The sequence below is a fragment of the Peromyscus californicus genome, unplaced genomic scaffold (assembly GCF_007827085.1).
Source record: "Peromyscus californicus insignis strain IS unplaced genomic scaffold, ASM782708v3 Scaffold_7__1_contigs__length_154581171, whole genome shotgun sequence".
Classification (NCBI taxonomy): domain Eukaryota; kingdom Metazoa; phylum Chordata; class Mammalia; order Rodentia; family Cricetidae; genus Peromyscus; species Peromyscus californicus.
In genome coordinates, this window is record NW_026294595.1 from 131,568,470 (window position 1) to 131,583,448 (window position 14,979).

Consider the following 14,979-nt stretch of genomic DNA (forward strand, 5'->3'; position numbering starts at 1 on the left):
TACACAGAGAAAGCCTGTCTCGAAAAACCACACACACACACATAAAAAAAAAAAAAACCCACACACACACAAAAAAGAGGTGAAGGCAGGTGGACAAGGAGTTCGAGGCAGGAGCTGGAGAAATGGCTCACAAGCTCATGCAGAGGACCCAGGTTCAGTACCCTGTACTCGGTGATTCACAACTCTCTGGAACTCTAGTTCCAAGGGATCCGACACCCACTTCTGACCTCCTGGGCATCAGGCATGAACATGGTCAGGGTATAGACAGGCAAGCAAAACACTCACTCATGAAATAAAATACACCCCTCCCCCCCACCCCGGGCATACACACACACACACACACACACACACACACACACACACACACACACACACAAATCTCATTACATTAGGCATTACAGTGAATCCTAGGTCAGCCTTGGCCACGTAGCAAAACCCTCGCTCAAAAAATCAAAAATAATAGGACGCTTACCTGTTGTGCTAAGGCCCTGGGTTCAATTTCAGCACCATACATGACAAAAGTCATCCCTGGGGGTGAAGGTTGCGTTCTGAAAGGGGCTGTGCAAGGTCTGGTGGAGGAGAACGGTGAGGGGGGCTTCAAGGGGTCCGATGGGGGCATCTCTTAAGGGGCTGTAACCTGGCAAGGGATGTTCCTGTCAGATCACATACTGGACCTTCCAGACATGAGGACAGAGAACGGGACAGTCAGGCAAACCTCACTGCTCCGTCAGAGCGCTTGGTAGTCAGGTGCTGAATGTGGGAGGGACTGCAGAAGGCAGTGTGTGTGTGGGGGGGGGGGGCGGGTGTATTGGCGCACATCCTGAATCCCAGCACTGGGGAGGCAGAGGCTGCAGGATCTCTGGGTCAAGGTCAGCCTGGTCTACAAAGCTAGACCCAGGCCAGCCAGGACTACATAGTGAGAGCCTGTCTCAAAGAATTAAAATTTAAATTATTTTTCAAAAAAAGGTGGGCTGAAGGGAGGAGGAAGCGCCAGGCCTGTGACCCTGAGCTGTTTACAACTCAAACACACATTGCAACAGCCATGTTTGAGGTGACAACAGGCCCCTCACTTTCCTGTTTTCCCTATAATAGAAGTCCTTAGGCAGGCCGCACTTCCTGGAGGGAATGTTATCCTAGATCACTTGGCCTTGAGGCTCAAGTCACCTGATGGCCATCAGGACAGTCTTCTAGCTGTGTGGAGATGGACTGAACTACATGGCTTAGTGAGCTCATCTGCCCAGCATGCTTTGCAGGGCTTCCTGGCCTGGTGGGGTACTCACTTTGAAGGCCCTCCCAAGTCTGAGTCCTGTGCCTGAAAAATATAGCAGTTCTCACAGTCCTCCTGGGAGCCAAAGATAGGGAAGTTACCCCCACAGGCAGGGTGCTCACTGTGTGCCAGACACTGTGCTTCCTGTGAGAGACCTTGCCAAATGTACCCCAGGCCAATGAGGAAAGTCCTTATCCCACCTGGGAGGGAGCGGAGTTCAGACCTGGGATCCCTACAGCTTGGGGTGGTTCATGAGAACCCACAGTACGGCCCTCTCTTGTGTCAATTGTATATCACAGATTCTAACCTTATTGAGAGGACTGGCCTCCATGAGGGCATCAGGCAACAAATGGTATTCAGGAGCCAGTGAAAAGCAGGTTGGGGCACAAAGCCTGGTATATCTCCCCTCTTTTGGCTGATGGTAACAGCTAGGGACCTGGGGGGTCGATAAGGTCTTTTAGCATGTTTGTGGGATTTGAGTTTCTGATGTAGGGTAATCATTGGCACCTTCCCAGTTGGAACTGGCTTGGCATGGGGCCAGGACCCGCCACCTCGGGGCAGGTATAAGAAGCAGGGAGAAGGGTTGGAGCCGGGGCCAGGCAGAGGCACTAGTCACACACAGAGGACAGGAGTTGGGGCCAAAGTCGCTGTGTCCAGACAGCGGGATAGACAGATCATTCTGGGTGTGGCCTTCCCTCTGAGGGATCGGAAAGACCATCGGTGGACGAGCTGCAGGAGGGTCGGCAGGGATTGTGGGGTGAGTGCCTTCAGCCATGTCTTCCCTACCTTGCCTTTCCCCCACTGTTCCTCACCTCATGTGACTGAGGATCCCAAGTGGAGGACCAGTGGCCCCGTATCAGGGGTTGGACACTGGGTCTCCCCGAGAGGCAGGTCTAATAAATGCTGGCATTTATCCAACTGCATCCAATGTCAGGTGCTACGGGTTACCACACAGATTTGAGCACAGGAGAGGGAGGATGGAGGCTTAGCATCCTGATCCTTGGGTGTCATCTCCATTTCTTGAGAAATGCTAGTGCTTACAGATGAGGAGAGTGGGGTAACTTGCCCAAGGTTGCATAACCAGATAAGGAGTAAATCTCTCTCTCTTCCTTTCTCTCTCTTCCTCCCTCCCCATCTTTTTCCCCTCCCTCCCCCTCTCTCTTGTCTCCCTCTCCCCCTTTTCCCAGGTCCTTGTGCACACTGGGAGTGAGCTACCCTGGAGGGGAGGGGCCTGTGTTGGGTTAAGAGTGGATGTGTGTGGGGGGGTGTGATTGGCCACTACCACTGAGCTGTAGACAGTCTGGGCTCTTTTCCTCCCCTTCCCTTCCCCTCCTTCCCCTTCATTTCCTTTTCTTCTTTCTCTTCTCCTCCCTCCCCTCCCTCCCTCCCTCCTTCCCTCCCTCCTCTTCCTTCTCTTTCTCCCTCCCTTTCCCTTTCTTTCTCTTTATACCAGAGATCGGATCCAGAGCCTTGTGCATGCTAAATAAGCACCTGCTACTGAGCTACCTTTGGGCAAAACTACATCCTTCAAAGGCCGGTTCTTTTGGTCTGGGCATGCTCCTTCAGGCTTTAGCTACGGCGTGCTCTTTGGCTTTGAGAGGGACATGAATTATTGGCTGTCAGTCCTGGAAAGTCTTTTGAGGTTTCCTGTCCCAGGAGTGAAAGTGCTTACCATGCAAGCCTGAGGATCTGAGTTCAAATCTTGGAACCCACATAAAGGTGGAAGGAGAGAGTTGACTTCTAAGAGTTCCCCTCTGGCCTCCATGCATGTGCTTTGGTTGGTTCTTGCCTGCAGACACAGAATTTTTCCTTTCTTTCTTTCTTTCTTTTCTTTTCTTTTTTTTTTTTTTTTTTGAGATAGGGTCTCATTGTGTAGTCCTGGCTGACCTGAAACTCTATATGAAGACCAGGTTGGCCTTGAACTCACAGAACTCTACCTGCCTCTGCCTCTCGAGTGCTGGTATTAAGTGTGTGCACCACCACTCCTGGCTTACAATAATTTTTTAATGTTACATACTGAGTGATTAAGGCCTGGGGTGCAAATGATTTTTTTCTCAGTCATTCATGGAATTAGGGGTCCTGGATCCCTCGTCTGGACCTTAGATATCCTACAAAAGAATCAATGTGTCTAGGCCAGACTGTTAGAAGAAACTGAAGTGGCCAGAATTCACAGCTGGAATTTACTGTGTCAGGCTAACGTGGTAGAGGCTAACTGCCCATGAGGCCTTGAATGTCAGTCCAGTGGCTCACAGACCCACCCAGCGGCCACTTGGCGAGAGGGGGCAAAGGGCAGCTGGGTAGGCACGGAGCCAGTGGGGAGTGCCCAGGCACCTCCTCACTGCTGGCTTTACCCTCGCAGTGTTTCCTCTCTCAGGGCCGAGGACTGTCCCTTGTCCTGGGCTGTGACAGGAGAATGAAAGGCCGGAGATGGCGGTACACTCAGCTGGTAAGGGCTCAGCACAGGCCGCTGTGGGGTCACTTGGGAGGGGGATGAGATCTCTAGCAGGGAGGGGCATGGGCTAGGCTGGAGGGTGCGTGCGTGTGTGTGTGTGTGTGTGTGTGTGTGTGTGTGTGTGTGTGTGTGTGTGTTTACCCCTCTCAAGTCCTTCCCAGCTGGCTGGGGCTTTAAAGCAAGGGCTGATGGAGGACTTAGAGCAACCTTTAGTTGCCAAGACTCCCCCGACCCAAAGGGGATAGACCACTGTTGCTGACCCTTTGGGGGGACTATTTCAAGGTGAGGATCCCTCCAGGTCTGAGCCTGAGTAATGGAGGGGGTAAGGAGGGAGGATATCGGGCATTCCTTCCCAGATGGGAGTCTCCTTCTGTGATGAGCCTTATGTTACTGTGTACAGGCCTGCTCACATGTGTGAACACACACACTCAAACACACCATGGTAGAGTTTGGAGGCTCAATTAAATGAATGAGAATGACCACACTGGCAATCATGCCTACTGATACCCACGTGAATATATATAACCCCAGCTCACCCTCAAAGCACACTGACAGTCAACACACCAATCTGCCCTGTACACCTGCTCTCACCAATCTGCCCTGTACATCTGTTCTCACCAACCTGCCCACACACATACCTCTATTTCAAGCAACATACAACTCACGTGGGCGAACACACACTTTGCGGGGAGCTAGGTGTGACTGCACGAGTCTCTTCACTGACTGAATGTGAATCCCAGAGCTCCCTATACAATGTAGAAATCAGTGGTACCTTCTCAGGATACAGGGAGAATTCGAAGAGACCATTCACAGCATGCTCATCACACAGGCCTGCTCAGAGTTCGGGACCACACCAATATCAGCCATTCTTGTGATCAGTATTGTTGTAGTCACTATTTCACGTTCAAACACACACAACTGCAGCAGAACTAGACTCCTACCTACCCTTCTGCCCTCTTCCAGGCTCAGAGCGTGGAGCCTGGTGCTGCCCTGGGGCTAGAGCAAACTGGCAAGGGATGATGGTGCCCACCTGAGTGGCACTGTGAGTGCCTTTGCCCACCCCACTTCCTTTGCTAGCGGTAACCAGCCAGGAGGAAGCAGGCTGCAGGCAGGGACAGAGTTTTGCTTGTGGTGGGTGCTTCCCAGCTCTGCTGAGCTGGGCTTGCAGGGGTCTGGGCAGGGGCCAAGGCAGCCCTGGCTTTTGAGGGCAGGATATGGTGACAGCTGGCGCCCCTGCATCCTTCAATCCACCAAACTTCTTTGTATCTTTACAGCCCACCCAGGTGGAGGGCACCCTGTCTGGGGAAGAGGGCGAGGAGGAGGAAGAGGAGGAGGAGGAAGAGGAGGCAGTCCCAGCCCCAGCCCCTCAGGACCCCGTGGAGCCTCAGCTGACAGAAGCCAGCCAGGTCCTGGGTGCCTCAGAAATTAGGCAGGTTCGGGCACATTCTCTGGAGTAGGACTTCAGCCCTGGACCTCTTCCCTGTACCAGCCACACCCAGAGGCACTGGAGTCACAGCTTCAGTGTCACCTTGAATCAATCACACTTTCTCCCTGGGTTTCGCTGTCCTCTCTTGTCACACTGGGTAGATCTGGGGAAGGTAGCAAGGGTGACATAGATCCTGGGGACTAAAGCCAGAGCTGGGGTGGGGTAGACACATAAAGGAGTTCCAGGAGGAAGGGTTCAGCCTCTCTTCTATCCTCCAAGGACCAGTGACCAAGGTGAGTTCCCAGAGATCTGCCCTGGCTTAGAATGCTGTTTCTGCCATCTACTCTCCATTGCCCTGAACCTCGGTTTTCTCATCCACAAAATGGGAACAAAAACAGCTCTAAAGGCTATATCTAATGGGTGCAGAGCCTTTGAACAAAGTAAAAGGCTGAGGGGGGCGGGGAGATGGAGGCAATCCCGTCACACAGCTCTAGCTCTGCCTCCAGCTCAGTCTCCACCTACCCCCAAGAGTCACTGGCCACCCCTGGAGTCTGGTCTTCTGCACATCAAGGGACGGCTTTAGTCTTCGGAGACTATACCGGCAGATGGAGGGTCACAGTGGGCCAGTACTGCTGGTGTTGAGAGACCAGGATGGACAGGTGAGCTGGGACAGGGCATGGGGGCTCCCAGCCAGGCCAGTGGGTACTGCCCAGGGCGGAGTGAGATGCAAGGAGGTAGAGATGGCAGGCTATATCACCTGTGAGGTACACTGATGGCGGCACTCGGGCCTGTCCCACTTGGAGTCTTAGTTGCTCACTCATGTGTCTGAAGTCACTTTTGTGTGCCAGGTTAGGTGATGTGGAGAAGAGCAGAATCAAGCCAGAAATGGTCCAGCACACTTAGAGCTAATTTCTTGTGTGTGTAAGGGATGGGTGGTGGGGCACTGAGCAACTAACCACTGAGGCCATGCCAAACTACACCTTATGTTTGCAAGCACAAGACCATGGATGGATGGTTTTGATCTATTGTGAGACAGGGTCTCACTGACTAAAACACAAACTGGCTCCGAATCCTGTATGTTGCCTATGCTGACCTTGCACTCTAGATCTTCCTGCCTCAGTCTCCCCAGTACTAAGTACAGGCAGATGTCATCGCCTCTGGCTCTTACAGAAGTCAAGCAGACGATCTACATCTAAATGATGGATGCATATTTTGAAAATATCCCCAGCTGGTGGGGAAGAATGGATTGGAGGAAATCAGAGGGGACAGCCAAGGCAGTTCCTCCACGCCACAAGAGGAACTCTGACAGCTCTGCCTGAAGTCCATGTGGCCACTCTAACAATAGAATTTCTGGCAGGTTCTCCACGCAGAAGGTGGGTGGGATTGAAAGCTGGTTGCAAATGCTCCTCTATAGAAGGAACAGAGTTGGAAGATCTCAAGGGTCCCCACATAGACAGGAGTCTCTCTGGGAAGACTTTGTGCTTGAGAGCCAAGAAACTCACCCTGTTCAGAGCGAGCCCCTTCCGTGGCAGGGAACTATGTACTATGGGAAGTTTCTCCTAGCATTAGGTCTAAACCCTGCATCCCATGGCTCCCCTATGCAGCACTGTGAGGATTCGCACCCCAACCCCAGGAGCCATCCCTCAGAAGGAAGATGTCAACCAGACAAATAGCAGGCAGGCGAGAAGCAAGATGCAGAAGCGCAGCTATCAAGTGTGTTGTTTTCTCTTTAAAGCAGGGTGTGAGGCACATTCTTGAGATAATCGGGGACAATTGAGTACACAATGATACAAAGAGATAATACGAGGTATTGGGATTATATCGCTAGCAATTCCCGGAGTCTGCTTAATGATCAAAGGAATTTATTTATTTATTTATTTATTTATTTATTTATTTATTTATTTATTTATTTATTTTAATTTTTCGAGACAGGGTTTCTCTGTGTAGCTTTGCACCTCTCCTGGAACTCACTTGGTAGCCCAGGCTCAAAGGAATTTATTTGGGGGTTAACTCACAAGACAGAATAAAGGAATTTGTCGCAGGATCCTGGAAGGGTGAGGCATGGTCCAACACTGTTCTTAGCATCCAAAACCACAAGGTAGCGAAGAGAGAGCTGTGTACACGCATCCCAAGTCTTAACCCCCCCCCCCACGTGCGCCATGGCCACGCCTCAGGGGCATGTACCTCAAGATCATAGACAGATGTAACAGTTACCTGCTACCTCAAGAGGGGTGGTTCTTCAGGGCATGGCTCAAACAGCTCCCACTACAACCAGGATTATTGTTAGTTCTCTTAGGTGTGATAACAGCATGGGGGTCATAGAAGGGTAAGCCCCATTCTTGGAAGTTGTTGTGTTAGGAATGAAGGATCGTTGTAGCTGGAATTTTCCACAGCCGCTCAGACCCAAATAAACACACAGACTCTTATATTAATTAAAACTGTTTGGCCTAATGGCTCAGGCTTCTTGCTAGCTAGATCTTATCTTACATTTAAATTAACCCATAATTCTTATTTATGTTTAGCCACATGGCTTGGTACCTTTTCCCAGTTCTGCCTTCATATCTTGCTTCTCATGGCGGCAGCAGTGGCTGGCAGTGTCTCCTGACTCAGCCTTCCAGTTCCCAGAATTCTCCTCTCTGCTTATCCCACCTACACTATACTTCCTGTCTGGCCACTGGCCAATCAGCATTTTATTTATCAATCGGTCAGAGCAACACATTTCACAGCATACAGAAAGACATCCCCAGCAGATCATAGCGGTCAAGTGGGTCTGAGAAATGTAAAGAGAAAAAGCTAGCTGGGAACGAGAGCAAGCTCCCTGTTGGGTCGAAGCTGCAAGGAAGCTGTACTTGTTTTGAACTTTAAAAAGTAAACTTTTGGTGGTGCTGGGGTTGAGTCTAGGACCTTGCACATGCCAGGCCAGCACTCTACCAACGGACATACACCCCCGGCCCTGTGCTCTTCTGTACACTTGAAGTTGGTGCAGAAAAGCAAGAAGGAACGGTTTATGTGTGGGGTGTCAGTACGTCGGAAAGTCTGCGCACTGGCATTGGACAGGTGCCAAGAGGAAGTGACAGAAGTCATCTCGGGGAGGAAGAAGGAGATTTGACTGTGGCTTGTTTCATTTTCTTTCTGCTTGTGTATGATTGCCAGCTCTTCTAGAGGCATTACTCGTATGAAATAAGTATATTTGGGGCTGAGACGATGGTTCCGTCAGTAAAGTATTTGCCATGCAAGCATGAGGACCTGAGTTCAATTCCCAGCAGCCATGTAAAAAGCAGGGGTGGTAGGATGTGCCTGTAACCCCAGCACTGGGAGGCAGACACAGGAGGACCCTGGAACCTGCTGGTCAGCCAGTCTCATTGGTCAGTTCCAGATTTAGAGCCTGTCTCAAAAAATAACATGGAAGGCAATAGAGGAAGATAGTCCGTTCATAGTGGCCTCTAGCTTCTATATGCACGGGAACGTGTATGTGTGTGTGTGTGTACACCCACGCACACACATGAACATATTCACATTCATACAATACAGACACACAAAGTATATTTAAGAAAAGGTAGGCTGGCCATGGCACATGCCTGTAAAGGCTCTCATGGAATTAAGCTCTGGGTCAGCCTTGGTTGCACAGAAGGACCCTGAAGAGGGAAAGAGGAGAGGAAAGAGAGGGAGGGAGGGAGAGAGAAAGCAAGCGAGAGCAGAGAGTCAGGACACTTCAGGGGAGGCAGCCAGCAAGGGCTCTTCCTGTGGAGTGTGGGAAAGAGGGCAGGCTGGTGGCCTTGGAGACTCCCTATCCCCAGCTTTACACCCAGCTCCCCCGGAGCCCTGGAGGCTGAGTGCACACCTGCAAGTCTGGTGAAGGTGGCTGGTAGACTCCCAGCTCCTTTCTTGCACTGGTCTCTGTTTTCCAGATGTTTGGCGCCTTCTCCTCCTCAGCTATCCGACTCAGCAAAGGCTTCTACGGCACCGGCGAGACATTCCTCTTCTCATTCTCCCCACAGCTAAAGGTGAGGTTCCCACCTTCTGTCATGGAGGAAGGCTATGACAGGTCACAGCTCTGGGGATGCTAGCGGCTCCCAGCTTCTGACCCCATGCTGGGCTGCCTCCTGTCCACTTCTCCACAGGGCAATGGTGGGCATGGAAGTGCCCTTAGCTGCCCATCAAGATCTCCAGAAACCGTGAGCTGATTGAGCAAGGGAGGCATACTGTTCTGCACAGGCGGGAAAGGACAAGATAGGTTCTCGTGCAGGTAGACCTGAGGTGTGGGAGGAGGAGGATATGTCCAGTGGCTTCTTGTGAGGTATGCACATGAAGGCTGGAGGAGAGTGGAATCTTCTCTGCGTGAGAAGAGGAGCCCCAGAGAGCATGCCAGTCCGGTTGTGGCAGGAAGAGGCCATCTCTGCCCTGTCCTTTTCTCAGCAGGGTAAGGCTCTCCCTTGGCCAGGCTTGTACCAGAGCAGCCAGTGTTCTCAGACCCAGCTCTTGGCAGGCCCCATTCACAGGAAACAATGGGGGAAGGGCAGGACAGAGTGAAAGTACCAAGTGGCCCACAGAGCCTAGAGTGGGCCGGAGGCCAGCGAAGCCAGAGGGAATGAAGGGTGAACAAAGGAGGGGTCTCCTTGAGGGCAAATACTTGGAGCAGTGGCAAGAGCTGAGCCATGTGTAGGACAACAGGAAGGAGTGGGCAGATGGCGAGGGACATCCGAAATGAACTGGAGGGGCTCCGTGCACTCCTTGCTAAGGACAAGAGCCAGATGTGACCATGAAGACAGTGCCTGGAGACTGCAATTGAGGAAGAAATGGGCTGAGGAGACGGGCGGGTGGACCCACGAAGTTCACTAGGAAGCTGGTAAAGAATGGGGAGACTGACTTCAGTGCTCGGGTCCCCCAAGTGGAAAGAGATCAGTGACAGGCACAGGTGACTGGAACTTCAGAGGCCAGAAGCTGCTGAAGAGCTGGGGCTTTTGAAGGCGGGAGACAGAGTCCCAAACATCTTCCACATAAATATTCTCTGTCACTGGGTTGTTGGCTTAACTGAAGCTGCCGAGTGCTGCATGATAGGCAGAGCATGCAACATTTACCATAAATAGACATGATAGTAACTCACGGGTCTGCATTTATCACCTCACAAAATGGCACATGTAGTTATTGAAAAAAAAAAAAAAACCCACAGGTCACTGGGCAGTGGTGGTGCATGCCTTTAATCCCAGCACTCAGGAGGCAGAGGCAGGTGGATCTCTGTGAGTTCCAGGCTAGCCTGGTCTACAGAGAGAGCTCCAGGATAGTCAGGGCTACACAGAGAAACCCTGTCTCAGGGGTTAAAAAAAATCCCACATGTGCATGCTGTTATCATTGCCACATCTTACAGATGAGGGAACCGAGGCACGGAAAGGTTGGCTAACATGCCCAACTCAGTCGGTGGTGAAGGGAGATGTGGAAACCAGCCCCAGAGTGTGAATTCAGGCAGGGCACTCCGGAGGCAGAGGATGGGGGAAGAGTGCACATGCAGGAACCACCAATGCAGGAAGGGACCACAACAGTGGACTAGGTCAATGTGTAAGGTAGGACATGTATTGGCTTAGTGTGTCCTTGAGAGCTATTTGTTCACACTTGTTTGATGGATGAAGAACTAGTTCTGGATGCTTTTGTTTGCTATTAGAGGTCTCCCCTCCAATGCACAGACACCTGAAAACACTCTCTGCCACACCGTCATCTAATCTCACACCAAGATGGTCACCAGGGTGTGGATGGCCTTGCCAATGACAAAAATACCTGGTCTCGCTGGGTGGTGGTGGTGCACGCCTTTAATCCCAGCACTTGGGAGGCAGAGCCAGGTGAATATCTGTGAGTTTGAGGCCAGCCGGGTCTACAGAGTGAGTTCCAGGACAGGCTCCAAAGCTACACAGAGAAACCCCGTCTCGAAAAAACAAAACAAAACAAAAACCTAGTGTGTTGCACAGCCTCCATCACTGCAAGCCACCTTCCCTTCTTGGGAGAGAGGTAAAGGGGTCAGTTACGCAGGGTCACCAAGCCTGTAGGCTGATCGTCGCCACCTTCCTTCCTTCAGCACGTACTCCTGTTGGAGCCTCCTGCTAGTTCCTATCCTCAGAGCTGGGGATTCGGTCATCTTTGCTGACCACCCCTGCTTCCTCTGTGGCTTCTCTCATGCCATCCACACACTGATGGCTCTTCCCTGATCCCTTTCTAATAGTGGGTATTTATTTTTCCCATCACTTTGCCCCGGCTGGCCTAAGCTGGAGGGCAAACATACAGGCCCATGCCTGCCTCAGGGCCTTTGCATGTGCTATTCTACTCTGCACATCCTCCCATTGACTCGTCAGGACTGTCCGACTGTGCCCTGCCGTAGCCATCGCAGGGACGGACTACTTTATTTTAAATGACCATTCCCCGACAACTTTAGTGCCCCTCTGCCTGTCACTTCTCACTAGTGTTTCTAACATACCATTTCTTATTTCTTGATCTGTCTCCTCCTGAAATGTCATATGAAGCAGATGTTTTTGTTCATTATGTCCACTGTTCTACCCAATGCCTAGCTGTGCCTAGTATGTGAGTGCTAAAAAAATTATTACACGAACTCCATCATGTCCAAGGGATCACTGTCACCCCAGCCTGTAAGAATTCCATACATTGAAAAACTTAATCCTTGGCTGTGCCTGGCCTGGCACTCTTCATGAATTCCCAGTGCTTGCACACGTAACTGCTATCCAAGCAACACTACCAACTTTGTCTTAGTGTCTTCTGTAGCAATGTGTATCTTGCTCTTTTAAATTAGAAGGACATGTCCTTGGAGAAAGCAGAGGAAGTGCTGGGCAATCCTGGCTTCTTGAGGTCACTGTTCACTTTATCTCATCCCTTCTCAGCTTGCTTCTTTATCTTTTTCTATTCCTCCGGGGTCTGCTCTTAGCATTTGTGACATCTAATTACAGGAAGCAACATACTATACTTTTTTGGCCCTTTAAAAAGCCTTTTTATTGCCTAATTTGGCTCTTTGAATATTCACTTTCATTTCAGAGTCTAGAAGAACATCTGAGCAGTTCTCCTGGAATTTACATTGTAGTGGGGTAGACAGAGAAGACACACTACTACAGGAATGGAGTCGTCTCAGAGGGGTAGAGGCCTAGGAAAACAGAGACTCTCTGTAATGACAGTCTGTAGGGTAAGAAGAGACCCTTGAGGACGGAGTTGTGGGGAGCTGTGGTGGAGGGGTCTGAAAGTAGGAGGGCCCTAAGGCATGAGCACTTTCACATGCTGGTGAACAGAAAGGTCAGTGTGGCTCAGTCAGTAAGAGAAGGAGAGGGTATAAAGAAAAGGGATGGCGGCAGGTGCACTCTGGCTGGAGGACTGGATTCTGTCTCCTTCACAGTGGAGAATGTCAGAAGGCTTTAGGTAGAAGACTTAAAATGTGATTTAGGGTTGGGATGGGCCGGCCATTCAGGTCACTATGGAGAGAGCTGTGGGCAGTATATGATGATGGGAGGGTGGGGCAGAGAAGTCACAGGAGGTCATGGTGAGTCTTACTAGCCTGCAGGTCATGGGATAGGTTGGCTGGGAGACAGTTCCACCCAACTCCAGGCCTGGCCTTTCCCCCTCCTCTTTCCATCTTTGAAAGCAGGAAGCCTTGGAGGTTTTGTTTTACTGCTGGCATGAAGGTGACGTTAGGATGCAGGGGCTCCAAAGCAGAGGGCATAGGGGTGGAGCCCAAGGAAACTGAAATCTTACTCACTGGGCCCAGGAGCGTCTGGCCCCTGCACAACACTGCCACCACGTGGATTGGAGTCAGACCGCAAGGACAGCACTCCAACGTGACCCAGCCTTTCCTTTTCACCCAGGTCTTTAAGTGGACAGGAAACAACTCTTTCTTCGTGAAAGGAGATCTGGACTCACTGATGATGGGCAGTGGAAGGTGTGTGTCTGTCCCCCCCCCCCCCCCCCACGTCTTGGGATGGCTTGTTTTCCTCTTCTAAGGGTGTCGCAGGTGGAACCGGCAGGCTGAGTCTTTCAGGCTGACTTCAGTGCCCTCTAGCATCAGCCCCATGGCCCATCCCCAGAGGCCCACACTCAATCAACCCTCCTCTAGGTCAAGTGAGGAGAGTGGGCCAACTGGTTAGTGTCATCATGGTCTGCACTGACTCTGGGAATGTCCACAAGGATGAGGTTATAGTCACAAGATAGGAAAGGCCCAGATTTCTGAGTCCCATGGGAAATGGCTCATTATAAGACCTGCATCTAGCTAGGAACACAGCCTGCGTCTGTGGACAGGAGCGGGAGCGGGTTATGAACAAAAATGGAGGGTAGCCTCACCGTGTTGTGACTTCACACGGAAGCACATTAAGTTATACCTAAATGAAAACATTCCTCAATCAGCACAGCTGTGTGTGTGTGTGTGTGTGACTGAAGTTGACCTCAGGTGTGTTCCACAGTCCATCTCTCACTGACTGCCTAGATCGGCTGCCCGGCAAGCTCTGGCCCTCCCCCTCCCCCCACCCTCCACTCCCCACCCCCTCTTCACTCCCCCTGTACCAGGGCTGCAGAGGGAATGTGACCTGCCTGGCTTCTTATGTTGGTGCTGGGGGCAGGTCCTCACGCTTGTGTAGCAGACACTGTACCAACTGAGCCATCTTTACAGCCCATTTCCTCTTCTCTTTAGTGGCCAGTTTGGGCTGTGGTTGGATGGAGACTTGTACCACGGGGGAAGCTACCCCTGTGCTACCTTTAACAATGAAGTGCTGGCCCGGCAAGAGCAATTTTGCATCGAGGAGCTGGAGGCCTGGGTTCTGAGCTGACACCTCCCAGGACCAAGATGCTCGAGTCACTTTCGTATGCTGCCCAGGCCTTGCTCACACAGGGCAGCCATTCTGCCTGACTCAGGATGATGGAGAACCCTCATGTGGACTGTGGCTCTCAGCCAGCCTCCTAATGGCCCGAAAACCCAGGGCAGGGATGGGCAGCCCCTGTTCTGCAGCAGAGTTGACTGTGAAGGTGTGAAAGACACTCTTGCTGAAGAAGCATGAAATTTGTCTTTACAGGATTTGACAATTCCTAGAGAACCCAGAACAAGACCAACAAAACAAAACAAAAGACCCATAAAAACAACAAACAACTGCCTCCCCCAATAACATTTCCATATCCTTCCAAACAAGTCAGGTGTGTACACGAGCATACACACACACACACACACACACACACACACACACACACACACACACCCTTTTTTTTTTTCTTTTTCGAGACAGGGTTTCTCTGTGTAGTTTTGAAGCCTGTCCTGAATCTCACTCTGTAGACCAGGCTGGCCTCAAATTCACAGAGATCCGCCTGGCTCTGCCTCCTGAGTGCTGGGATTAAAGGTGTACACCACCACCGTCCGGCCACACTTCTTTTTGTATGTTTTAAAGACTTACTTGAAGAATGCTATCAAACCCCAGAAACCTGGGCTCAGCTACTAGAAACTAATAAAGAATGGAAGCATCATTTTACCCCTCCCTTGCTGTATCTTCTAGAAGCCAAAGGGTGGGGTTGGAGGCCACCAATGGGTCAGGTGCTTGCACATCTGTTACTTGATTTCATGGGAGACATAAAAACTGAAAATGAACAGTATGTATATTTGGCCAAAGGAGCTGAGCCTTTGCAGACCCCAGGGGCTTGAGAGAGGAAAGAGTTCATTTTCAGGCACAAGAGCCTTGTGAACTAAGGCTCTATCATCCGTTCCATGTAGGGTCTGTCTCCTGCTGGAAGGGAGCAAACTATATCCTGCTCTTATTTTATGAGGAAAACCGAGAACCTGGGACCTTGTCAATACCACTGTCTTTCAGACCCAAC

General features: G+C 51.1%; 2 protein-coding genes across 3 annotated transcripts in view; one reads left to right on the forward strand and one right to left on the reverse strand.

Annotated features, from left to right (window-relative positions):
• Positions 1 to 3,680: 3,680 nt before the first annotated feature.
• On the forward strand, positions 3,681 to 14,376 carry Tldc2 (TBC/LysM-associated domain containing 2). Of its 2 annotated transcripts, XM_052724707.1 has the most exons (6): positions 3,681 to 3,713; positions 4,994 to 5,152; positions 5,652 to 5,804; positions 9,054 to 9,149; positions 12,993 to 13,066; positions 13,811 to 14,376. In XM_052724707.1, exons 1-6 carry the CDS (start codon positions 3,681 to 3,683, stop codon positions 13,944 to 13,946), a joined length of 651 nt encoding a protein of 216 aa, XP_052580667.1. In that variant the 3' UTR covers positions 13,947 to 14,376. The 2 variants fall into 2 exon arrangements, with proteins under 2 accessions (XP_052580667.1, XP_052580668.1); XM_052724708.1 differs by lacking the exon at positions 9,054 to 9,149.
• Samhd1 (SAM and HD domain containing deoxynucleoside triphosphate triphosphohydrolase 1) overlaps positions 7,077 to 14,979 on the reverse strand; it is a 50,844-nt gene continuing 42,941 nt past the window's right edge. Inside the window, exon 16 of the mRNA XM_052724706.1 lies at positions 7,077 to 10,192. Coding sequence (XP_052580666.1) covers positions 10,157 to 10,192 — 36 coding nt within the window. The 3' untranslated portion in view covers positions 7,077 to 10,156. The remainder of the gene's footprint in view (positions 10,193 to 14,979) is intronic.